This window comes from Rousettus aegyptiacus, unplaced genomic scaffold (assembly GCF_014176215.1).
Source record: "Rousettus aegyptiacus isolate mRouAeg1 unplaced genomic scaffold, mRouAeg1.p scaffold_m13_p_4, whole genome shotgun sequence".
NCBI classification, from domain to species: Eukaryota; Metazoa; Chordata; class Mammalia; order Chiroptera; family Pteropodidae; genus Rousettus; species Rousettus aegyptiacus.
Window position 1 is genome coordinate 114,258,149 of NW_023416307.1, and position 25,393 is coordinate 114,283,541.

Sequence of the window (25,393 nt, forward strand, 5' to 3'; positions counted from 1 at the left end):
AATGTTTTCATCTAAGTTTTAGTTAACAAATGTACCTTTTGATGGATAACAGGAAGTTGCTGAGGTCTGGATGCTTTGGCTATAACCATAGACGCTTCCCTTCTTTTCCCTCTGCATCTCTGAACTGGCCCCATCTCCTCCTCCCCACCCCTTTTAAAATTTCTTTTAAATTCTAGCTCTTGAATGTTTATTCTCTTCTTTAATGTACCTTTTTGGACTTCATATATCATGTAAGAAAACAGAATCAACAATCATTCAGTAATTACCAAGGAGTAATTAATGCTGAAATTAGCCACCTATTACAAACGGTCTTCTCATTTTTCTATATAACATCGATTTATTTACCTTATTCCCTTGCAGAGTCTCCTGTGAACTCTGGGTTATGATTGAGTGCGCTAAACCACACACAGCCTGGTACTTTGTATTTCTGAGATTCCATCACCTTTACTTCAAGATTCTTAAGAGTCCCCTGTCTAAAAGCTGCCTTTGCATGAAGTGCTCCATCGGCACACCATTTCATAATCTGCTTTGCCGTGACACCACAGCTGGGGGCCCCTGAGTCTGCTCGTAAGTGAGAGACCTCAGCTATGTATCTCACATGCTAAGGTCCTTATTCCACCTTTGTTGTGATGGGCACTACTCCCTTTGAGTCTCTATAAATACCTTTTCCCCGTCTGAATTAGACAAGCTGAAAATGAAGCTAGTGCTCAGATTTCAGTTTTCTCAGGACAATGAGGTGGGCAGTGAAGTTGATGGTATGACCTTGTTTGCATTCCCTTACAGACGACAGTGTTCTTAAAAGACTCTGCCAATATTCTCTTTCATTTTCCTCTTCCCCATCAACATCACACGCTACTGTAAAAGTACTCAATATTGTCGAAAGATGTACAATTTACAAACCACTTTCTATTTCCATACCTCCTTGGACCTTCACAAAGATCCAGCAAGAGAGGCTTGATGGGCCATGAGAGCCAAAGGCACATGAGTTAGAAAGAGTCAATCAGAGGAAGATAACCATGAGGGCAGGGAGCCTCACAGCCTCGGTAAGCATGTGCCCACCTGGAGAATGGGGCTTTTAAGTGTGAAGCCATCAGAGTAAGCCAGACTTTAAATTTAGAAAGAAGCCTTTTCCCTTTGTGAATAATATTTCATTTTAATTTCAAATTTCACATTAGAAAAGGGTACTATAAAGGATCGCACGGTGGAGCCGGGGATGCTGGCTTGTCTGCAGCTCTGTCACTGCACCCACGTCCCAACCTGCCTCATTTCCTGCCTTAAAGTTCCTGTTTGTAATATGTCAGACACTGACCACATGGCTACACAAGCTGTTTCTGGAACACACAGGCTGGGTATAAATCCCAGTCTAGTCTTTATTAGCTGTGGCACGTTGAAGTCCTTTCTTAACCTGTAGGTTCTTTTTCCTAGTGTCTTTTAAATTATGGGAGACATGCAAGAGTCCTCCATGAAACACGACTTTCTTCATCCCAAGGAGAGGTAACCTCATATCCTGGTGAAGAATTAGGTTTGGGCTTTGGATCAACTGGGCCTGAATCCTGGCTCTGCCACCAGCTAGCTCATACCTAGGGCAAGGTACTATCCTCTCTAGGTCTCAATTTTCTTCTCAGGTACCTAATAGAGCTTTAATGAGCATCAAAGAGATAATACACAAAAGTATTTTGCACTCTACCTGACACTTAGTTTTCATCCTTAGTTGCTGTAAACAACAGTGGTACCATCTTCATGGTCATTACCAGTATTACCCTTTCTACTCAAATTCTCATGTTCTATAGAAGGTACATGAAGAATGCATACAACTTAAGTGTCCACCAATAAATGAACAGATAAAAAAAGATACACACACAGTGGGGTATTATTCGGCTAAGTTATAGACGGAAATCCTATCATTTTGACAACCTGGATGTCCCTAAAGGGTATTATGCTAAGTGAAGTAAGACAGAAAAAGACTAATGCTGTATTATATCACTCGCATGTGGAATCTGAAAAAGCTGAACTTGTAAAAACAAAGGGTGGAATGGTGGATATCAAGGGCTGGGGGTTAGGAGAATTGGGAGATACTGGTCAAAGTATACCAAAATAATTACACAAAGGTATCTGAATAACTGTCATTTTTGCCTTCTTCCACCTGTTCTAAAATACTAACAGTTTTAATTGCCACTTTCTTCCCTCACCATTCTGGCCTCATAAATTTGAATCCATTTTTTGAGGGACAACATTCTTAGAAAGGTAGAGTGAGGGTAAGAATTTTTTGATGGAAAAAAAGCTGTGGGCCTGAACATCTGAGAAGGGTTCAGGCCACTCGTTCTCTTTCAAATAAGGAGAGAATGACCATTAACCTATCAAAAAGGGACAAGCTGAGCAGCCAACCAAGAAAGACTCATGTGGTGTCTCCATTTGACCTAATGATGACTGATTGGTTGAGAACCCAAACATGGAGGCCCTTCTTTATTTGCACAGCTGGAAAACACTCTACTCGCCATGATTTCTGAAAGAGAATCAGGCAGTGCTTATTTAAAATATTGGCACACTGAACATTAGAGAAGGTCATCATAGCATTATGGCATATCCGGGCTGGTCAGCCCCTCTTTTCAGTTTTCCCAGTTCACTTATTTATCCAATAGTGTGAATGCAGAACTTTATATTCCACAAGCCATTTTACAGTGGCAATGATTGTTTTAATGTATTTAAAATGGTTTGCTGCTTTGCCTCATTAGGGCTGGTTCCCTCAAGATAGGACCTAGTTATGCATAAAATGAAACAAACCAATGAGCTCCAGGACTCTCAGGATTTTACTAGTAAATCAGAGGAGGCAGGGAACTCCTGGAAGGGGTATAAATGTCCCCAGACATCCATTTTGAGGGGACAGCATCTGAGGCTGAGGTCCACTGGCTGAGAACCGTCTCCATGGCTACCAGACTTCCAAGGAAAAAGCTCTGTACCCAGAGTGAGTTCTTGACCACTGACTGGGGAAGAGGTGTTTGCTGGCCCTGGCAACTCCTGCTCGTCCCCAGGGTCACTCTGGCCAGGCCTAGCTAATCAGCCAACAGGCTTCTCCTTAGGCTCCCCTGGGCAATCCTTGGATCTGTTCTGGCCCCTGAATGCTAATGCTTCATTTCACTGAAGAACTTGTCTGAGTCAGGATGAAAGTATGTAAGGGGGGGAGAGTACTGGACCTCGTGTCACTTGAGATGAAAAATGTTATGCTGCCTCCATACTATAACAATCTGAGACTATAAACAATGATTTAATTAATGACCATAGAAGAATACTTGTTCACTGATGTTACGTGGTCTAAAACCCCATAACTGACGCAATGTGAAGCCAATGTTTATATGGGCACAGATGACTGGAACCTAACGTTTGGATGGCAACTGCTACTTTGAAGAGTGATAAACAATGACATTTTATTCTTATGGCTGTTTAGGAGGGATGCAGAGTGAGGAAGGTGAAACTACTGAGAGGTCTGGCTCTCGCAGGGAAAGAAATGACTGGATTTAGACAGGAAGAGAATCACTGTGGAATCCAACAGCCCGGCCAGCTAAGCAGCTACTATTACCTTCTTGGATTTTCCAAGTTGCTGTACTCAGAACTTTTAAATCTAAAGGGCTATATTCTATAGCCAGGACCTGAAATACTCTGAATTACTAAACTATCTTCAAAAGGATGCTTCATAGAGTCTTATAAACAATGACTAAAATGAAATTATGGTGTAATATTAGTTGATTAAGACAAGACTTCAATTTGAGTAATTTTCATCAGCTGGACACAGACAGTGGTAAAAACAACAATCCGTGACGAAATGCGAACTAGCTGATGGGAAGGGTTACAATCTGATGTGGCAAGAATAACAACAACATTTTTTAAAAATGGAAAGGAACTCCTTTTTTAAGACCACAGAATAAAGAAAAAAACACACACACAGGAAAAGTTTAGCTCACTCAACATTTTCAAATGTCAACAAAGTTCCAAAAATTATTTCAAGAGTGGCCTCTTTACCCAGAGGACGTCTAGAATCCACTCAGCCTCCATCGCCTCTGCTCCTTCCATATGCCCCCTGAAATGATGCCAGATGCATTACTCTGAGACAGTCAGAATTACTGATACTCTTTAGTGAGGGGAGCCAGCCAATAAACTAAAATAATTGTAGAATGTGTTATTTTAGAGCTTCAAGGAAATGTTAAAAACTTCCATGCAGCTCTCCACTTTTTAGATAAGGATATTGAGACTTGCTTAAAAGATTGTTCCAAGTAGATGTGGATAAATAAAGATGCCAAGCAAAGGAAAAGAAATGCAGAGGTTTATTTGCCTGGCTATGCACATATTCCCTGAGAACTACCCACACCCATCCACCCACAATGCTGAGCCCCTCAGAACACATATATTTTTCTCTGTGGGCTTACCTCTACTATTCCCAGTTCACCAGGGGAGAGATATGGCCCAAGCTGGGTGTCATTATCTTCTTTGGGATGGAGGTGGGGGACTTGAAATCAGAACTTAGAGTTGCTGATTAATCTCAAATGAAGATGATACAAACCCCTTTCTAATACTATGCCTTGCTCACAAGTGTGAGTTGTGTGGATAGAGGGGTTTATACAGTGTAGGGCAGCGATTTCTGGATGTGCACATGCCACAGCAGAGAAGGTCTATTCACAGAGAAGAATGTTACGGCATGTAGAAAAAAAAAACAGAGGAAAGAAAAACAAAAACACAGTTCCCTGGTCCCTCATGAGACTCAAGCTTCCCTTCCCAATCTGGATTCTGAGTCACTCCCCTCTCTCTTCAAAACATTCCTCTTTTTAATTTCAGGGAGCAACTTTGTCTTAAGTCACTAAATCTAGATCCAAGACCTCCAAGGCCCTCATTGATTCCTCTTTCCTCCACTACTGTGCAAACACTTTGACTTTTAAAAAGAATGGCTTAGGAGGCAATATAAAAATAGACCACTGAAATCCATCGATAACAATATATGAGCAACAAGACAAATCTTCCTTTATTATTTATTGTCAATTTACTCATTTTTCAAACAGTGTTCAAGAAGAAATAAGAGTCAAAGGCTGCCCTCATGGAGTATGCAGCCTCAGAAGGAAGATAAGACGTGTCCACGGATCATATAACATTAGGAAATAATGTGGAGTATTTATGCGCCAGGCACTGAGCCATCAGCTTTACTTGCAGAGTCTCATATCATGCTCACAATATCTGTATGGGGCAAGTATCATCATTTCTCCCATTCTGTAGATGACATAGCTCAGACCCAGATAGGTTTGGTAACTTGCACAGGTTGGGGATGATGGGGCCTAGGTTAAGACTTAAGGCAGCTGGACTTTACCATCTATTAGCCTCTATGCTGGGCCGTCTTGGTTGTTGTATAATGAGAAGACACTCTTTACAGACTGTGCCTTCCCCAAAGTATTACTGCTTACACACAACAGGGCATCATTAATCAATTAACATGTGAACAATTACTGAGCTCTTATATGTACCAACACTGACCTAGGTACCTAATATACATAATTTCATTAATCCTTATATTTAATAAGAATCGAAGGAAGAACTATTATCACCATTTCCATTTTTAAAATTAGAACATTAAGGCAGGTTAGAGTTGACTTAATTAGTTGTATTGGCTAAGTCACTCGGGGAACCACACTGATGAAGGTTTCTCTATTTCATGACTTTTTTATCATGTAGCTTCAGAGTTCCAAGAGCACAAGAAGAGTATAGACACCACCACACCACCTCTTAATTCCTTTGACCCATAAATGACAGAGGTTGCTCTTCTTTACATGCTATTGGCCAGAACCAGTGTTGAGGCCTCGCTTGGGAATGGTAAGTGACACATGGGTATTTGGTGCACAGTAAATTCTTCCAATGTCACTTGGCTACTAAGCAGTAGAGTAGAGAGGCTAAGCGACTGCACTTGACTATGCCCTAAAAATTCATAAACATATTTTGGAAGAATCTGTTACAAGTCTATCAATAATCATTTAGAAACATCCAGACCTTATTATAGAATTCAACAGCCTTCTAGAATTCTCTATCTTCTCATGACTATCTCAACTTCTGCACATCCAAAGATAAGCTATTCAGAACCAAGCACATCAGAGGGACCTACCTTTGTTGGCACAGGCCATCCACTTGAGATTGTCTGCAAAAGCTGCCTCCCGTCCAATGAGGTATGTGAAGATGCGAACCTGAGAGGAAGATAAACACACGGATCAGCAATATTCTCTTTCCACTGTACTGCACAGACCACATGCACGGTTCAAACACATGTGGTTTACCTCTTTAATGCTTCATGCTTCCCATCTGTAGGAACATATTTAAAACATTGGAAGTACAGTCATCTAGAAATATATTCAGAACTGGAGCCTTTGATCTTTCAAACCATATGGCACTGGTGGTGGTTGTTTTTCGGCGTGGAACTTGCGACAGAGGAGACTAACTTGAAATGAGAGACTGGCAGCATCACGGGCCTGGGTTTGTTGCACACATATGGACAAAGATCTTCCAGGTCTGGACCAAATCCACAACCATTTTCCTTATCCACACAGGAAATGCAGAGTGTGCTCTTCTTGGGAATAAAAACATCACTGAAAGACCCTCAACGTTTTCCTCAATGGTGAGGACAGACTGCAGACACTCTCTTGCCATCTGTGGTGTCTGGTGTGATTTTAGAAGGTCAAGAGGCACAGCCCGTAGCCAGGAGACCAATGAAGACTTTCTCAAGCCTTCCTAAGTTTTTGACTCCTGAAGAGCAGAGAACATATATAAAACCCTCGCTCTCTTATTTTCTATTGATTTCTCAACTATCTCTCATGAGGCCAGAGTATTTTGTTTGTTTATTTTTTATTAAAGTATAATTGACATACAATATATTAGTTTCAAGTATACAACATAGTGGTTTGACATTTATATGCTTTATGATGTGATCACCAAAGTCCAGAAACCGTCCATCACTGTACAGTTACTATGATATTATTTTCTCTATGCTATACATTACCTCCCCATGACCTTTTTTTCTCTAGAGGTGTGTACCTCTTGTTCCCCTTCACCTTCTCTTTCCTCCCCTCCAGAAACCATCGGTTTGTTCTCTGTACCTATGAGTCCGTTTCTCCTTGTTTTGCTTTTTAAATTCTACATATAGGGAAATCATACAGTATTTGGTGAGAATGTGGAGAAAAGGGAACCCTTGTGCACTGTTGGGATTGTAAATGGTTGCAGACACTATGGAAAACAATATGGTGTTCCTCAAAAAACTAAAAACAGAACTATCATACAAACCAGAAATTCCACTTCTGGGTATCTATTTGTAGAAAATGAAAACACTAATTCAAAAAGATATATGCACTCAAATGCTCATTGCAGTATAATTTACAATAGCCAAGATATGGAAGCAACCTCGGTGTGTGTCAATAGATGAATGGACAAAGAAGATGTAGTATATATATACACAATGGAATATAAGCCATACAAAAGAATAAAATCTTGCCATCTGCAACAACGTGGATGAACCTAGAGGGTATTATGCTGAGTGAAATAGTCAGACATAATTCTTGAAACAAACCATCACATACCTGCCAAAGTAGTACTTGAAGGTTAGATAGAAGAAAGATAAGGAATTAAACAGGTTAACCCTTTCATTCAAGTTTATAGTGGTTTGTGGGTCAACACTATACAGTTCAAATAAAACTCTTATGGCTGGCCAAGTACAGTCCGTTGGCCACTTCTCTGAGACTGAGTTAATGAAGACATGGTAGTAGATGAACAATGCTTGCAATGCGGCACCAAAGGCTTTACCAGCTGATGGCTCCTTAGCTCATCCAGACTGGGTCCAGCACCCCTACTCTTCCTTCAGACCCTTTATTATGATTATGTTAACTAGTACCTTGTGTAATTACATCTGTGAAGTTGATCTCCACTGGATTATCCACTTGACAAGGAAAAAGAAGGGATACGTTTCTTTCTTCTGGCTATGACTCAGTGGAACACAGTCCTTGGAACATTACAACTCAATATATAAATGGATAAAAATATAGAAGTGCTTATAGCTGAATGTAAAACTATTTTATTTTAATTACAAATATCTTCTTGTCTGTGAATTACAACTTGAAAACTAGTTTTTAGGTGATGGTTTATTTCTAATAAAGAGAAGTTTAAATATACGTTGTTATATAGGCTTAGTCTGTCCTCATTTGTGTTCAGTAAGGCAGCCGTTTCAGCCATCACAGCTCCTGAAGGGGGCTTCCTGTGTGGAAGAGCAGACAGAGAAGCCTTTGCCTCTCTTTATCCCCCTAGCTCTTTTCCACATTATTCTCACTGGACTCATATTGGAAAAAAGAAATTTTTTTTTTAATTGGGAGATTTTGGCTTCTCTTGAGGGTGAGGAGGGAAGATTCAGCCTTGTATAGTCAAAGATGATTACCACCGACCCCCCTACACAAGATATCCCCCCTTTACTTTTTCTTTTTGGCCACTGTTGGCATTTAGCTGATGATGTCTGATTTAGTGGGAAACTGAGGCCCAGTTAAGTGAAGTGATTTGAATTTCAAGTCCTTATCTAATCAGAGCGGTTTTCCAAGACCTCATGATAACACTGGGATCTCCTATTAATTACCTGGAGATGCTGGTTCTGTCAACACAGAAAACTTCCACCAGCTCCAAGGCCCAGAGCCAACATCCATAAGAGCCAGGACTAGAATACTGCCTATTGAGACCAGACTCATGCTTTTTTTCAAAACACTTTGCCTTTCATTTCAAATCTAAGCTATTTAAAGAGAAAACACTAGACAGATAAAAAAAAAAAGTTGCTTTCCCCCAGTTCTTAACCAAGTAGAAAGCATAATGAATACCTTTTAGGAGAAATGAAGCTATGAGACTATCTTTGTAGGCAAAGAGGAAAAGATCCAACACAAAGCAACCTATTTGTTTTTGAGTAAAGGTACCTGGGTGCACCAAACCTCCAATGCCGTCCAGATGAAGAACCACAGGGTACACTGAACTCTCTCTGAGGCATAGGTAAAACTCCAGAACAATGCTGTGAGTCATTGGAAAAGTTCTATAATTCCTGATTTTAAAAGATGGCAACCCATTTGGAAAACCAGTAGGATTGTGCCAAACTTCAGAGACCAGACACGATTGCTCAAGAATAACTGCACTAAGAATAATTACAATAATGAAAACCAGCACTATCCCCCCAGCACCCCCCACACACACCACAACAACCGCCACTGCCCCTACTGTCACCACCGCTGTAGCTTCTACAGCCAGCATCACCACCTGGGTCAGGTAGATGCTAGAGGATTTGTAGCTTTATACTGGTTTTGTTGGTTGGTATTTATTTTTTTGATTATGAAAGAAAATCAGAATCATGTTTAATATTTCCATTTACATGTATCCTTGCCTTCCAGTGGACTGGCTCCTTATCTGAGTAGAAACACAGTGGAAATGACTTGTTGCATCTCTGCCTATAAAGTAAACATAATCAAATGATACTGGGTTCACGCCCTGGATTTCTCGCAATAATGCCTTTCAACTGACAACAAAAAGAAAAGAGGTTTTACGCCAAAATAAATATTTTAGAGAGCAACTTCACAATATCCATAGCATTTTATAATTGTGATTCTTTTCAGAACCAGTAATTCTGCCTTTAGGCATTTATCGTATAGCCAGGATCACAAATAAAATGCCTAGGGGGCCAACCTGTAACAAAGATGAAAGGAAGTGGTAGAGTATGGAGAACTGTAAAGCTAATGTCTTCTTAAATTCCTGTCATTCGGTTTAACACATTTTCACAAATACACAAAAATGATAAAAGTACAAGGACGTTCACATTATTTGTAATGGACAAAAAAACTGTTAAATCCTAATTGTCTCTTGATAGATGATTGGCTAAAAACCTTACAGTGCATTCATGCAGTGGAATACCACGCAGCTATGTACTCATGTAGAAAAAGGCCTCCATTATAAACCGGTAGGGTGAAAAAAGTGGTCGTAGAGTATTGTTTAGCATAGAATGCTTTTTTTTTTTTTGAAAAAGGGACTTATACTTTTTACTTCAGAAATTTCAATTTCATTTTGAATGTTTTTACAAATGAATGCGTATTGCTTTAATATTCAAAGATCACTTTAAAACAAAAAGAAAGTCATGACACTGCTACTTCCTGAACCATTCTGTTAAGGACATAGGCAAAATAAACGTAGCCGTGGAAATCAGACACAGAAGAGATGACATGTGGAAATTAAGTCTTGGCCTTGCATCTTCCAGGGTGGGCTACTTTACCATTCAATTAACGGAGTGCAAAACATCTATGAAGAACATAGTCAAATTGCTCATTTCCATTGCTAACAGATCCTGTAACCTGATGGATTTTATTTCCAATGGTTGGAGACTTCTTCCCTAAGAAGTGCCATCAAACAAACTTTTGCAAGTCTGCCTTGAGCCCAACTGCTTTTCTGATGTGGCAAAGAGCCTTAGCAGAGGCAGACCAGGGGTGGTCCTGAAAGCCAGGTGCATACCACTGATGATCACAGTGATTCATAGCACAGTTCAGATCCGGGCAATCATCAGGACACACCAACACTCTCCAGAAAGCCAGGCCTGTGTGCTCATCATCTGCAGGCATGAAGGCACCACTTTCATTAATGCAGCACAGGGTGGAAAAAAGGCAGGGTGGAAAAAAGTCTGCATAAACCTATTAGTTCATTTTGATCTCCTACTTAAGTTCGGATGGTCTTTAAGTGTTCTACAAACCCAATTAAGCTTAATAAAACGTTAAGATGTGGACATTTTGAAGTTCAAAGTCACTTAATTTAATCTACTTAGTATAAAATTTCCCAAATGAAATAAAGAAAAAACTCAATTCAGTTTCCCTCCCCCAAAAAACAGATTTATGCTTTTTACTCATATAGATGCAATTCTCGCCAAAAGCTTAGAGGGGCATCATTCTTCTCAACCTTTGGTAAATGTAGGCAGTTTGAGTTTGCAAAGATGATGAATCAAATTCTCTCCTTTCCATAGCCACTAAAATAGGAGAAGGGAAGGAGCTACTAGTAAAGCTATAATGGGACAACTGCACAGCCAGGAAATAGGCTGCTGCAGCTTACACGTGTCCCTACAGTAATGAATGAGAGATCACCAACGCCCATGCTTTTGACATAGTCCAAGAGTAGCAGTTCGCCATCCATCTGCTGCAAGTAAGTTCTGAGCACTTACTGTGTGCCAGGGACCTTTCTTGGTGCTGGGGATATGATGAATAAACAAAGCAAACTCTCTGTCCTCAGGAAGTTTACATTTTCATGAATGTGATACATGAAACATGTCAAAATCATATGTTTATTTAATTTTTGATTTAATGCTTATGAAGAAAATAAAACAGAGTAAGGCAATAGAGAGTAATGGGGGTTGCTATTTTAGGAAGGAAGGAAGAGAAGACCTCCTTGGTAAAATGATATTTGAGCAGGGATCTGAATAAAATGGGGGTGGTGGAGGGGAGCAAGACATACAGCTTTTGGGGAAGACTGTTCCAGGTAAAAGGAACAGAAGGTACAAAGTCCATGAAATAGAGATGCTTAAGGGATATTAAAGAGACCAGTGGGGATGGAGTGGAGTCAGCTAGGAGAGGCTGTAGCGGATGAGCGCAGACAACAGGTGCCAAGTTATGTGAGCCCTTGTGGGTCACTGTTAGAGAATGCCCCCCCCCCCCACCCAGTGATAACAAAAGCCATGGGGGAACTCAGTGGGAGCCTGACATGAGCTACATATAATATTGTAAAAGATCATTATGTCTGCAGTGTAGAGAATTGGCCATAGGATGTTGTGCTCGACCAGGCTGTCCATTTAATTTTCCTGTGATGATCTTATAATTCTGAATGCCCAGGTCCCATTCAAGAACAATTAAGTCAGAACCTCTGGAGCCAGGGCCCGACTTTTAATAGCCCTGTGGAGGTTGCAAAGTGAGGTCAAGTATGAGAACACAGCCACAGGGAGATAAGAGTAGAAACAGATACTAAGTAAGAGGGAACTGTAGCATTTTAGGTGAGAAACACAGTGGCTCCTGCCAGGGTAGTGAGAGTTGTCAGACTTCACTGTGCATCAGAATTACTAGGAGCTTTGAATTGCATGTTAAAGGTAGAGTCCCTAGCACCTACACTCCAGAGATTCAGGTTAAGAAGGCCCAGGAATCTAGATTTTTTAAAAAGCACCCATGGTGGGTCTGAACCAACAGTGCCAACACTTAAAAAACAAATACCTCCAAGAAGATGAGACCTGAGCAAAGGAAATCAGGACTGTGATTTAAGAAATCACTGGAGCCATTTCCAATAAAGGTGATTCTATTTATTGCTAAGGATTGAGGATGAACTTCAAAGAGTTTACAATTTGCTAGGTGGCTAAAAATCAAAAGAGAGGAAATGGATCAAGGTGATGTTTTTAAAGAAGCTCATGTCCATCCGACAAGGCAGGAACATGACACACCAACCAGACGAGGCAAGCAGGATCAGCCAACTGCACTTTCCTCTTTCCCCAGCAAAGGACAGATCTATACCTGAACATCTATAGCTGCTGAGCTGGTGTTCACACCCAAAACATTGCTCCCTGAAATGGCAATAATCCCACTCTTGCTCCCAGACACAGAGAAAAGGGCTGGGGACTGGGCACTGAGAAGCCTCTGAATACACAGTCTGCTTTTATAGAAAAATAAGGCAATTTTTTATTTTAAAATAACGTTTAACTATAAATTTCTACCTTTAAAAACCTGCAATTTATATGGATTATAGATATAATTGAATTTGCTAAAAGAATCATCCAGTACCTATGGGTGCCCACATCCATGGCTTGGTTCTAAACTTTAATTCAGCTAAGTGGCAGCTTCTTCACGTAAGCATGTGAACTCAGCTTCACGTCTTCTCACCTGCTAATGTCCCTTCAAACTCACTGCCATCAACTCAATTATTTCCTAAAGTACCTCCAGGATTTCTCGAAAATGGTGCACTAGTTCAGCTTCAGAAAGCGGTCTCCTGATGTCTTTATGTTTTAAAGTCAATTTGATGTTACTCAATATATTCTTAATCTATATCTTCACAAAAGATATTCCTAACGAACTTCTATTATTAATTACTCATTTCTATGATTGCTGATGCAGAGGAACATTTCTTAATAAAATCTTTAATCTCTAAGTAGAAGATGAAGATTGGGACTTTATTATTCACAAAAAATGCTTCATAAATCACTGCCAATATGTGTCTTCATAAAAATGCTGCAAGAGAAGAAGTGGACTCAGGGAAGGTTGACACCAGTGGAAACAGTTATATTGAGTAGGCTGCTTTAATCTAAAAGTCATCATGCTCATAATAAAAGAAGAAATATCCTTATCCAGATGAGAGAGGCAAGGATGAGAGAGGCAAATAAGGTAATGCTGCCCTGAGCAGTGATAAAATAGGAAAAATTGAATTAAATTACAAAAGTAATAAAATTTCAACAAATGAATATCATAGATCATTATGAAAAATGAACTGTCATTTTGGGGATGCTCTAAGAGTCGATATAATCTCCTTCCTCTCAAGCACAGCCCCTGATACCTCATGTGTGATATTGAAAATATCCCAAAACAGAATAAAAAATCACCATTTGTAATCTTCTGGCCAGGGAGATGGAAGTCCAGTTTTATGTCCATGTGTTTTGTCATAGTGAAGGAGACAGGTGTCTCTGGGTCCCCCAGACACTGTGACCTAGGTTAGCACAGTGGAGCAGAGATTTATCACTTAATAGAGAAGAAGTCAAGCTGCAAGCATCCTCAGAGGTGGGCGATAAAATTCATTCAGGGAGCAGGACCAAGACATTAACTATATCTATTTATTTTCTGTATATTTGACATTCTGATATCTGGAGCCTTCCTGCTCTGAAGAAATTGCCCTTCCCAGGGTTAGCTAATTCCTAGAGATTGTATACAACTTGCCTACAAGTGCACCTTTGATAAACAAACCAACCAATTCAGAGCCCGAGCCTCAAACCACCTCCTTTCATCAGGTGCTTACACCCTGGGCCATTTTCCACCTGTCCTAATCACCCAGGGTCAGGTACCAGACAACAAGGCACAGCCCCTACACTCCAGGGCCCGCTGAAATTACTCAACCCTAAACCTGCCTATCTTGCTGGAAACAATAAAGTCTTCAGCTCACAAACTCTGCCTCCCCCTCTCTGCCCACTCATCTTGCCTTGGTGCACCCATGTGGCCCTACGTGTCTCTTGTTTCTGAGGGAGTATGAGTATAATAAACTTCTTCCTTCAAAACAGTCACTTCCATGGCTGTGTGCCTTACCCCACCTGATTAAAACAAATCCTGGGTACCTCTAAGACAGTGGGAAATCGGAGAACCCAGGTTCCAGGTGGGTCCAACTTTACACTTACTGGCTTGGTGATCTGAGTAAGTTAGTTAAACACTCTGATCTGTGCTTTCTACCTATATATTGTGGATCATCCACCCACCCCACTCACTATGATTAACAGCAAATGAGATAATGGATGAAAAGAGGTCAGAAGCTATGAATTTCAGTAAGTTAGGGTTGCATTCCACTTGTATTTCAGATAATTTTTCATCAGTAAAACTAAACAATGCGAGCTGAGGAAAGGTCAGTCTCCTTTCCATAGATGCCCCCTCCTGGTGCCCAGGGGTTTGGTTGATGAGGAAATTGACTTCGTGGGTAAAAAAGAGGACTTTTTTCCTAAGGGAGGTTTTGGACAAGTCATCACTGATATTTGTCATTACTAAGGATAATGGGATTGACAGTTCCCAACACAATCGGTGTAACACTAGAGATGTAACAATGACCACTTCTATTAACCTTTGGACAATCATAAAATCCACTGAGAATTTGGTAAGGGTTATGGACTTTCTCCCTACAAGAAAATGCCCAATCCTGTATGTATATTTGCAATTTCAGACAAGATCCATGAAGTCTGGGGCATTTTTCCACAAAAGCTCAAACCTGGATTCTCCAGGAACCTCTAGATCTCAGGTTAAGAACCTCTGTCTTATATTCTTCTTGTATTCGGCACTATAAATTCTTCAAAAACAAATTGTGCTCTTCGGACAATCAAGATAGGCTCTCATCTGAAGTGCTTGCCAAATGTGGAGAGAAGTTCACACATCCATTTGCATGCCCATCTCCAATGATATGTGTACCAGGTAGCGATATCCATGATCAGATCCAGAAAAGTCATATCAGGAATGAGTCCTCAACATGAAGGAGCAAGGTAGAGACATCAGAAGCCCCGAGACAAAATAGGCATCACTGTGGTTCTTATGATACACGCCACTCATGAAACCTTCAGATGACCACATTTAAAGGAGCAGGGACAGAATGGACAGACACAGGACCCCCATTTAATTCATTTTTGAATCGAAAGACTCCAGCACAATGCTTGGCATAGAGCCAGTACTCAAAACACTATTGTCAATACCATAAAAATCCCCTCTGCTGATACTAGAGCTCTTGAGACAATATCATCTCCAGGCTTCAGGCTGCCGGCCACTGCACGACCTATGAATTTGTATGGCCAGAAAGCCCTTCCCTGTATCCCTTGCCTTCTTGACCCTGAAGAGATCAAGCAGTGACAGTTGCTTGTTCACAGGGATGCCCCTTCTTCCAAGAAGACTTACACATTCAACACCATGAACAAAAAGACAAACTCATATATGTATAGCTATTAAGGTAAGCAAAACAGATTGGAAAATCTCTTATGTAAAAGAAAAATTGCTCCACAAATTGGGATGGTGATAGATAATGCTCACGAAACACCGTGGGACCATGTCATTCCCTAATTTGACCCTCCAATACCTTCTCACTGTATTTGAGGTATATTTCAAACTCCTGATCAGAGCAAAGATGCCCTAGAGGATCTGGAAACATGGCAAACTCTTTTTGGCTTTAGGATCTTCATGTCTGCCTTCCCCACTTCCTGGAACATTCTCCACTTCCCACTTTGCATGGTTAACTCCCCGTCACCCTAATTATCCTTCTTCATACCACCTCATTTGTCTCCATGATACTCAGTACATTTTTCAGTTATCTTAATGATTTGTTTGTTTATTTGAATTATGTCCACTTCTCTCTCCAAACAAAAATGTAGATGCTGTGAGGGCAGAATGAGGCAACTGTGCTCCACTTGGTGCCTGGCATGTAGTAGGTTCTTCATAAATATCAGTTTCTCATCTTCTCTGCATTCCTTTTCACAAATCTTAGAAGTCAAGAGAAGTCAACATAGAACACACTTGAATTTACCGGAATGAAAGTTCTTTCCTTCATCACCTTCTCCATTTTAAATATGTTCTTATATTTTTAGATGGATATGCCATCAATCAGCTGAAGTTTTATTTTCCCTGTGCTCAGTTCCCTCGATTTCTTTTTACACTAAGCTCAGTGATAAAATAGGAAAAAATGGAGGGGTGGAAAGCTCTGATCTCTGTTATTATAGTCTCAGCTCAGGGGCCAGAAAGTGGTGTCTTATTTCAGGCCTTCCACAGGTAAATGATCACTTTTATAATGTATTTTTTCTACCCCTGATTCTAGATAGAAGCCATGCAAAGATTGAAGCCAACCGTATTTTAAATAATGACCTGCTTCAGAGATTACCTAGTAGGGGAAAGACTACATGTTAAAATAATGGCATGACACTTGCCCTTCTAAGCAACTTTCAGTGGGAGTCTCTCCTTTTCCCTTATGCTTTGTGACACTTTGGACAAATGGCATCATTTCATAGAACACAGAGATGACTGGGTAGACAGGTTAGCAGAATGCAGTGAATACAAAACAGAGCTGAGAATCAGACACACCTAGTTTTAGAATCTAGATCTTCCCCAATGCTCTGGGAGACCTTTCTAAACCTCATTCCTTAGTTGTGAGGTATCGTGATTAATATAATAGTACTTACATGGCAGGCTGCTGTGAAATGGAACAAAGAAAGAAAAATGGTAGAGGTTGTGGTGGTGGGGATTCATGCCACAAAAAATAAGTGTGTGTGGGGTTCTCATTCTAAGAGAACACCTCCAATGGTGCTCTTGCCTGGGTTCTAAAGAGAAAATGTATGGGGAAAAGCCCAAGGATGTGAAGCTTGAAAATATGACTTGGCTTGCCTTTCTCCAGACTTTAGAGAAAATTTCCTTTTTCCTTAATGTTCCTTCCACCCTGAGTCTGTCTCTCTTAGCCTCCCTCCACTATTGGACTGGTGAGACCCCAAGGGTGCAGATCAGGGTATGGAACCAAGACCCACTTGGCCTTTGGCACAGATGTGGTCCTTGTGTATTATCACTGGGATCTGACGCCAAAGCCCCACAGCAGGAAGCAGCATGCATCTGGATGGAGCACTCCCTCCACCCACTACCCTGCTGAATCAGCACAGTGGCAGGTTACAAACCAAGGATTTGGGATTTTGGAATTTTGCCCAATTCATTCTCAAACACATTAAAATCAACAGATGTTGTGAACTCTAAACTAGCACAGTTGCTTTCTCCCAAGGTTCTTGTCACTTCTATTTTCCCAACCAATCCTCCCTGTCACTAAGAATTAGTCTAAAATCGCAGTTTCCGCTGTCACCTCACTTACTGCCTTCTGGGGCTAACTGTCAGTAAGAAAGTCAAGGACTCATCAGACGACTGCAAGGATATTGTTGAGGAAATTGTTCATTCCATTTACCTGTGATTCTTCAAGAGGCAGACAGGAAGGGACATGCTCTGGGGTGCAAGGAAGGGGCTTGTATTTCGGGATCACCTGTAGGGTTTTGGCTATTTATAGATTCTCATTACCTAGACACCAACTTCTGCCCCCTACAGGAGTTCCAGTGTTCCCAAGACCTAGAATTCCCACTATGAGAGTACACCGCCTGGATGAAGACCACTATTTTGGCATAATGAGTAGTAGCCTCAGGATGTAAGGGGCAGGAAAGCAAGTGAAAGCTCTGGAGGAATTTGGGGCACCATTATCTTATTTTGAAGAAATCCAGGGGAAATTTTACGTCTTGTCTTTAGTAAAAGTTTTATCCTAAGCAATTGTTATATTTTAATTTTACAGACTGCGAATCTAACAGCTGCCCAGGGTTCCCTCAAGCAGAGGGTTAAAACATCTGAGATTAGGTGTTTCGGGCTCTACTGTTGTACCTCTGCCTTTGCTGTATCCTTTTCCTTCCTTCTGACCTTCAATCTGTGTTCCTTTTTCTGTTTTCTGTTTCTCATCCACTCATCTTCTCTCCAAGTATTACCTGGGTACTCACTAGATACTAAACCTCCTGCTCAACGCTGGAGACACAGTGGGGAGGAAAAATCCATATGGTCACTACCCTCATGGAATTTTGATAGGCATTACATTAAATATGGAAATTGATATATTTGTTCATTTTAACAATATTAATTCATCCAGTTCATGAACACAAGATATCTATTTATTTGTGTCTCCTTCAATTTCTTTCATCAATATCTTATAGTTTTCAGTATACAGATCTTTAACTTCTTGGTTAAGTTTTTTCCTAAGTATTTTATTGTTTTCATGCTGTTGTAAATGCAACGGTTTTCTTTATTTCTTTTTCACAGTTTGTTCTTAGTGTATAGAAATGCAACTGATTTCTGTATGTTGATTGTGTGTCCTGCATCTTAATGGAATTCATTTTATTAGGTCCAACAGTATTTTGGTGGAGTCTTTAGGGTTTTTCTCTATCACTTCATCTGAAAACAGAGACAATTTTACTTCTTCCTTTCATGTTTGGATGTCTTTTATTTATTTTTCTAGCCTCACTGTTCTAGCCCGGACTCCAGTACTATATGGAAGAGGAATGTTGAGAGTGGGTGCCCTTGTATCGTTTCTGATTTTAGAGGAAGAGCTCTCAGCTTTTCACCATTGTGACGTTGGCTATGGGTTTTCATATATGACCTTTACTATGCTGAGGTATGTTCCTTCTATACTCAATTTGTTGAGAGCTTTTACCAGGAAAGGGTGCTGGATTTTGTCAAATGCCTGTAATTGTAAAGTCGCCCTATTCCTTCTCTCAGCTTTGTGCACTGGTAAGAGGAACATATGAGGCTAAAAAAAATCCTTCCTGATCCTTCCTCCTATTTTTGTTCTTGGAAATGAATCCTCATTCTTTTTTCTTTTTCTTCCTATATCTTATATGTAAGAGAAAACAACTGAAAGCTAAGTAGTATTGGTAGTGCATATAGGTTGGTGAAAAAGGCATTTGCCAGACAAGCACCAACAAAGGTGAAGTCGTGCAGAAAACAGTTTATTCCTTTTCCCAAGGAGCTTTCAGGCACTGAAGAAGAAAAGCTAAACACCCATAAAAAGACTTATATGAAATGTACATGAATGATGGAAAAGGGTGCTCTCATAGGCAGCAGAAAATCAGTAAAATATAAACCAAAAAGAGCAATTTATTCGAACAGAGAAACATATACAGACTAGAATAAATTTGGCAATCCTGAAAGCTAGAATCTATTTTATTTTCTCACCTTCGTGGTTTTGTTTATATGTTGTTTGTTGTTCTTCTGAGGCCAGGATTTTTTCATGGGTATCAAGGAAAGGGACAGATACTGTGTGCTGAAACTGAGTTGGCTTTTTCAAAATCTTTTTTTTTTTCCAGCTGGGAGCCTCGAGATGGGTAAAAGCTGATGGTTTTAATGGCTGAAGAAAGTTCCACAATTTTGCATCTTAAATATAACTTGCTAGGAAATTGGAGCTTTTCCTGGAGGAGTAACTTTGTCTTGAGGACACAAGACTACACTGGAGAAAGGGCCAGAGTACCTGTCATAGCCTGGAAACTCTGTCTTTCAGAACAGTGGGTGACTTTTAATGACAGCCAATGTTAAAAATAATGCTAATTTATAACATAGAATGGAGAAAAAACTATTTTTGGAGCTTCCTGCTAAATATAATACCTTGTTATAAGCCATTAATGACTCTCACCTGGGTAATAAACTAGGCCTCTTCTCTGAGCTCTTCCACAGGATAGCTTTTTACAATAGAAATCTGATAGTGTTGCTCCTTTGCTCAAAGTTCTACGGGGGCCTTCCATTTAATTTAGAATAAGAATCACGAGCCCCCCATTCTCTGGCACCTGCCCTGTTCCTCAATCTCACCTCAGGTTGACTCCTCCACACCATTGCCAAATTCCCATCCATCCACCCCTCTTCCTGAAGGCTTGTCCTTTTCCAATTCCTTGAACACCTGTCACACGTCCTGTGCATAAGCTACTCCCAATGCACTGAAACATATTAGCATGGCTACCTCCTTCACATCCGTTAGGTCTCATCACAAAACTTTCTACCTTCCAAAGTCCTTCCCTCCTCATTTTATCTAAATTAAGTTTCCCTTTTATTCCTTGTCTTAGACTCTACTGATTTTCTACATAGCACTTGGTACAACTTACAGCTGTTTTATTTGCTCATCACCTGGCTGTGTTCTGCTCCCCCTCCCCCCCCCACACACACATGCACACACATACACAGGAGTATAGATAAAATATAAATTTTGTATTTATATTGGTTCATTTTATTTTTCCTACTCCTAATCCAGCACCTGACCCATAGAAGCTGTCCACAAATATTTGTCAGGTAAATGAATTAATATGGACATCACTCATTCATGGGTCGCCAGGAGACAAATCCAACTCAATGGCATATGACACAGATGGTTATTGTAGGAAATTAAAAGGTAAACACACCCTAAGTGGGACTAATCCATCATCATATATAGAGTAACTTAGAGAAATAGAGGGAGTAAATGAGTACTAAAGCATTAAAACTGAGGCATTTGAGCACTGGTATGCACATAGTAGGACTGTAGTGAAGTGGGCACCATCATTATTCTCTATCATTACTTAACAGATGAGCAAACTGAGGCTTAGAAAGGTAGGAACCTATCCCAGGTCACACAGCAGATAAGTGGCAACTACCAGACCTTTTTAAGTTAAGACATGCAGGAATCCAAAGATTATTTCCTTAATTGCAACATCATAACATGAGAACACAGTAACAGAGTAAAGGACATGAACCAGCAGGTCACAGGAGAGGAAATACTCATGGCAACGAAAACAAACAAACAGAAAATAAACAGATCAAAATGTTCTATCTTACTTTTAAGCACAAAAACTAACAGTTTAAAACAAAAATAAGAGTTATGGTATATTTTTGTTTTCTACTGTCGGATTAAAAATAACTGGTCAATGACAATGAGAGTAATGGGAAATAGCCTTTCTGCTGATGGGAATATAAATTGGCATAGGTTTTCTGAGAATAACTTGGCCATACTTTCAAATATTTAAAATGTGCATAACCTTTGACAGCAATTCAACTTCTAGGAAATCACTTCTAGGAATTATTTTTTACCACCAAGTCGAAATTTTTTGCTTTGCTAAAGTGTACAAATAGAATGAATATAATCGTCTACATTCTATGGCTTTTACTACATTATTAATTGATGATTTCTATTAGATGTTTTTGTCCTTCATAGTTCAGAAAAAGTTCAGATAACTGATATTCTGTAGAAGTTCAATTTGCCTTCCTTTCTAACCACCAAGTTAATCTGCCTTTTCAGAAGACTTGCCAGGTGTTTTTATTGTTTGTTTGTCTTGTCACGCTGCCCAATGAAACCATCATATAGTGAAACAAAGATTTAACATAAAGGATATGTTGCAGTACTGTTCATATTAGAGAAAAACTACAACGTAAATGTACCCACAAAAGAGAATTATGGTACATTCATTTAATGAAATTTCATGACGCTATTATAAATAATAGAGAAGTTGATCACTTAATCACTTGGAAAGATATCAGTAAAAAAACAAAATAGGCTCCAAAATGCCATGTACAGCCTTATCCAATCTAAAAAAATTATATAAATACACATGCATAGAAAAATAATGGAAAGATATATGCAAAAAGGTGTCTAATGCCATAATCTCTGGTGGATAACTGGCAATTCTTACTTCCTATTATCTGCTTTTTTACTAGTTTTCTATAGTGAACATGTAATATTTTTGTTATAAAAGCTTTTTTCAAATAAAGAAAGTAAGAAATTTCCATTCGATTCCATTCAGCAGATATTTAGAGAGCATCCACTTTCTGTCAGGCTCTGTGTAAGGCACTAGAGGTACAATGTTGACCTAATGCCTAACTGCATGCAGATAACATTCAGGGAGGAAAATGCGCACTTTAGAGCTTAAGTATCATAGAGATGATACGCTATTAAACAGGTCTCATAAGGTTGTTCCACTGAAAATTAGAAGCAGTGCCATTTCAAAAATGGATGAAGCCAATAGCTTGAGGCCAATAGCTTGAGGCCAATAGCTGCATTAAAGATCACCCAGAGCTGTTAAGAACAGGAAAGTCTTGATTCCATTCTATGCTCGTAGCTGAAAGTTTATTTCTATAGGTATTCAACCATCACTTTATTTAACCTTTCTCCTTTTTGGAAAACTTCCGACCTGAAAGATGTCTTCAGCCCAAGGCGACATGTCAAGGCTAGGAGTGAATGTGAGTACCTGAGACATTGCAGCAGAGCCTCCCAGAGCCCAGGCCTTCTGAAGGCCCACCATCCACATTTATTGTCTCATTTTTCTCTCAAGGGAACAAGAGAACATAATCTAGACTCCCTAAAAGAGTTGTGAAGATCCACCGAATTCTATGACTACAGAACACTGCCCAAGAGGTATGCCTGCTGTTAAGAAATCAGAAAATGAATCAATCTGTTGTCAATGCAGCTTTGCAGCTGATGCGGTTAATGTGGTGCACTTTGATTTTCTTTAGAAATGGAAGAATGGAGAAAGAATACTGGCATGCTACTTATCTGTCCTCATGCTGGGGCAGAGAAGGACTGGAGGTAGTGGCTTGATGTTACAACTCGAGCCTTGCATCTCCAGGCCTGAGGCCAGCCTCCTGCCTCAGCGGATAATGAGTTTGGCAATCTCTGATCGTCTTTCCTGAATGCTAATCCCCATCACAGAACTTCTATAATGCATGATATAATTTAATACACCTGGCAGACTTACCACCAGTTCATTCTTTTGTTATGTAATAGCCCAAAGTGAAGTCGAGGGTGGTTAATGCTCTGACAACCAGCTATTATCCCCAATAACAGGTGATTTTCAAAGGATTATTGCCATCAGAAACCATTTTGTAATAGCCAGCAAATGGAAGCCAGTGTAGCAAAGAAAGATGGTCTTTGGGAGTTGCCATTTATTTTGTACAGATCTGCAATAATGCGTCAAGCATCTTCCAAATGAAACGACTGGAGTAGTGATGGGGTTTTATGGGCCAAGATACATCACTGCGCTAGAAAACTTAGAGGGATGGATGTCTTAAAGTTACTCTTGGAAATCTATTTTTATAAGACTTCTCACCTTTTCCCCTCATCTTTGCCCTTTCATAATATTCTGAATTCCTAAAAGCCTGCTTCTCAGTAATCTTGGGAGCTTTCCATGAACTAATTTTACTCTGAAGATGTTTTACCTTTGTGTCAGGCCACAGGTAGAAGATCAGTCATGGCACTGATTCTGAGAACATTATTTCTGATAAGCACATCCTGACTTAACTGAATCTCACTTTGGAAAGATAATGTAGATGGGTTATGACAAGAGAAGAATAACCTATTGTTCTCAGTGTGCAGGAGTTTGGCTATCAGTCTATGGCAAAGTGAGACTTTCTTTCTTTATTACCAGGGGAAATTTCCTTTCAGGCAGTAGTTTTGTTAGACACAAGTCTTCTCCTAAAAGAAAGGCCTATGAATGATATATCACCTTAGGACAGTTCCCCAAATAGCACTCACATCTTCCAAACTCAAAATCTAAATTCTGTAACATCAGGAAGGTGGTATTTTATGTCACTGCTATGATAAAAATCATCGTGTTCTTTGTACTTTATGCAGATTGCATAAATCCCAGCTGTTTGAACTTGGGAAACGTGTTCAGTGATGAAATTAAACCAACATCACCTTCCTTTATCTTGACAGTTTAGACGACTGGAGGCGACTGCTGCTCTGGCCGTCAAGTTAGGTAGTCAGTACTAAAATTACTATACTGCCTAAAGTTTATCTTTGATTAAAAATTAAATTGAACTTTCCTTTATCATTTTCCATACCCCAACAACATGCATGTGTTCTCCAAGTTAAATCAAGATGAACTAAATATTTAATAATCTATCCTAATTAGCTACAACTGTTACCTGATTTCTCTCTGTAAATGAATGTGAAAGGACCCGGTAGGCCTAACGTTAACCTTCATCCACTCTCGTTATAGGAGAGAAATTACAGGCTCTAATTAGATGCTTCAAACTGCAAAGAAATAGAATTTTCATAACCAGCTTATTAAAATCCTAGGGCCCCTATGGGATAGGGCAAATTGCTTCTACTCTGATCTGCTTATCCTTGTACAACACCATACAGAAGACTCGTGTTGTCTGCCTTGCACAGCTCATATTTCTCCCAAATTAATGAGTACTCAAATTATTCCAGCTGCCCTCTTGGCACAAACAAAAATTGAAAATCTATGGCTGCCAAGTGACGTGGATAACTCAGCTGCTAAATAAAATATGCTTAAGGGGACACAGCTGCTGGGGTGCCTATTTACATTAAAATTACTAAATCCATGAACACAGAACAAATGTCCCAAGACAGCGAAACAGTGTTAAACACTTGGGTTAACCCTTTTATTAGTCCAGGGCCCTCAAGGTGTAAGTGTTGCAAGCAGTGAGGCGGAAACATGACATTTTTACCAAATACCTTTTTCCCATAAAACAGATCCCTAAGTATTATGGTTGGAGAACTAGTGGGGATGGTCCCTAGGGAGTCCCCACTCTTGGAAGTTCTTTACTTCCATTGACAGGCTCTATGTCCATTGATGTTTTTGTACAAACCAATTAAAGCTTTCAACTAAAATTATATGTAGATCTTAGTTTTGCTAGGTTTTGACATTTTATTAATCTTTACGAGATTCTCTTCTGTGCTCTGATCTCTTCATTGTTTACAGGACCCAATAAAGCTCAGATGACCAAGAGGTGGAAGTCATAGAAAATGATATTCTGAAGGTCAATGAACAGTGTCTCAAATATAAGTGGCCTGCCATTTGGCAGGATTTAGTAAGGAGGCCCCTGAAGAACCAATTCAGACAGAGAAGGAGCCAACACAGGAGAACAGTAAGGAACAAGAATAAAGCACGGGGGAAAAGGTCCAAGTATTTATTGATTAATTCAGCACTCCTTAATAATGAGCTTCCATTACCATCGCAAAATTCCAGACACTAAGGGGTTTTGCTCAAATGTCTCCAAAATCCCTAATCATTGATAATGTCAATGACCTAGCCCAGATAAAAATTCTTGACTCAGATTTCAAAGAATAAACC

The 25,393-nt window shown here is 39.9% G+C and overlaps 1 protein-coding gene across 4 annotated transcripts in view; it reads right to left on the reverse strand.

Annotated features, from left to right (window-relative positions):
* Positions 1-25,393, reverse strand: part of CACNA2D3 (calcium voltage-gated channel auxiliary subunit alpha2delta 3) — a 790,850-nt gene that overhangs the window by 278,727 nt on the left and 486,730 nt on the right. For all 4 annotated transcript variants that reach the window (XM_036219353.1, XM_036219351.1, XM_016156350.2 and 1 more), the window contains one exon: positions 6,134-6,212. In XM_036219353.1, coding sequence (XP_036075246.1) covers positions 6,134-6,212 — 79 coding nt within the window. The remainder of the gene's footprint in view (positions 1-6,133; positions 6,213-25,393) is intronic.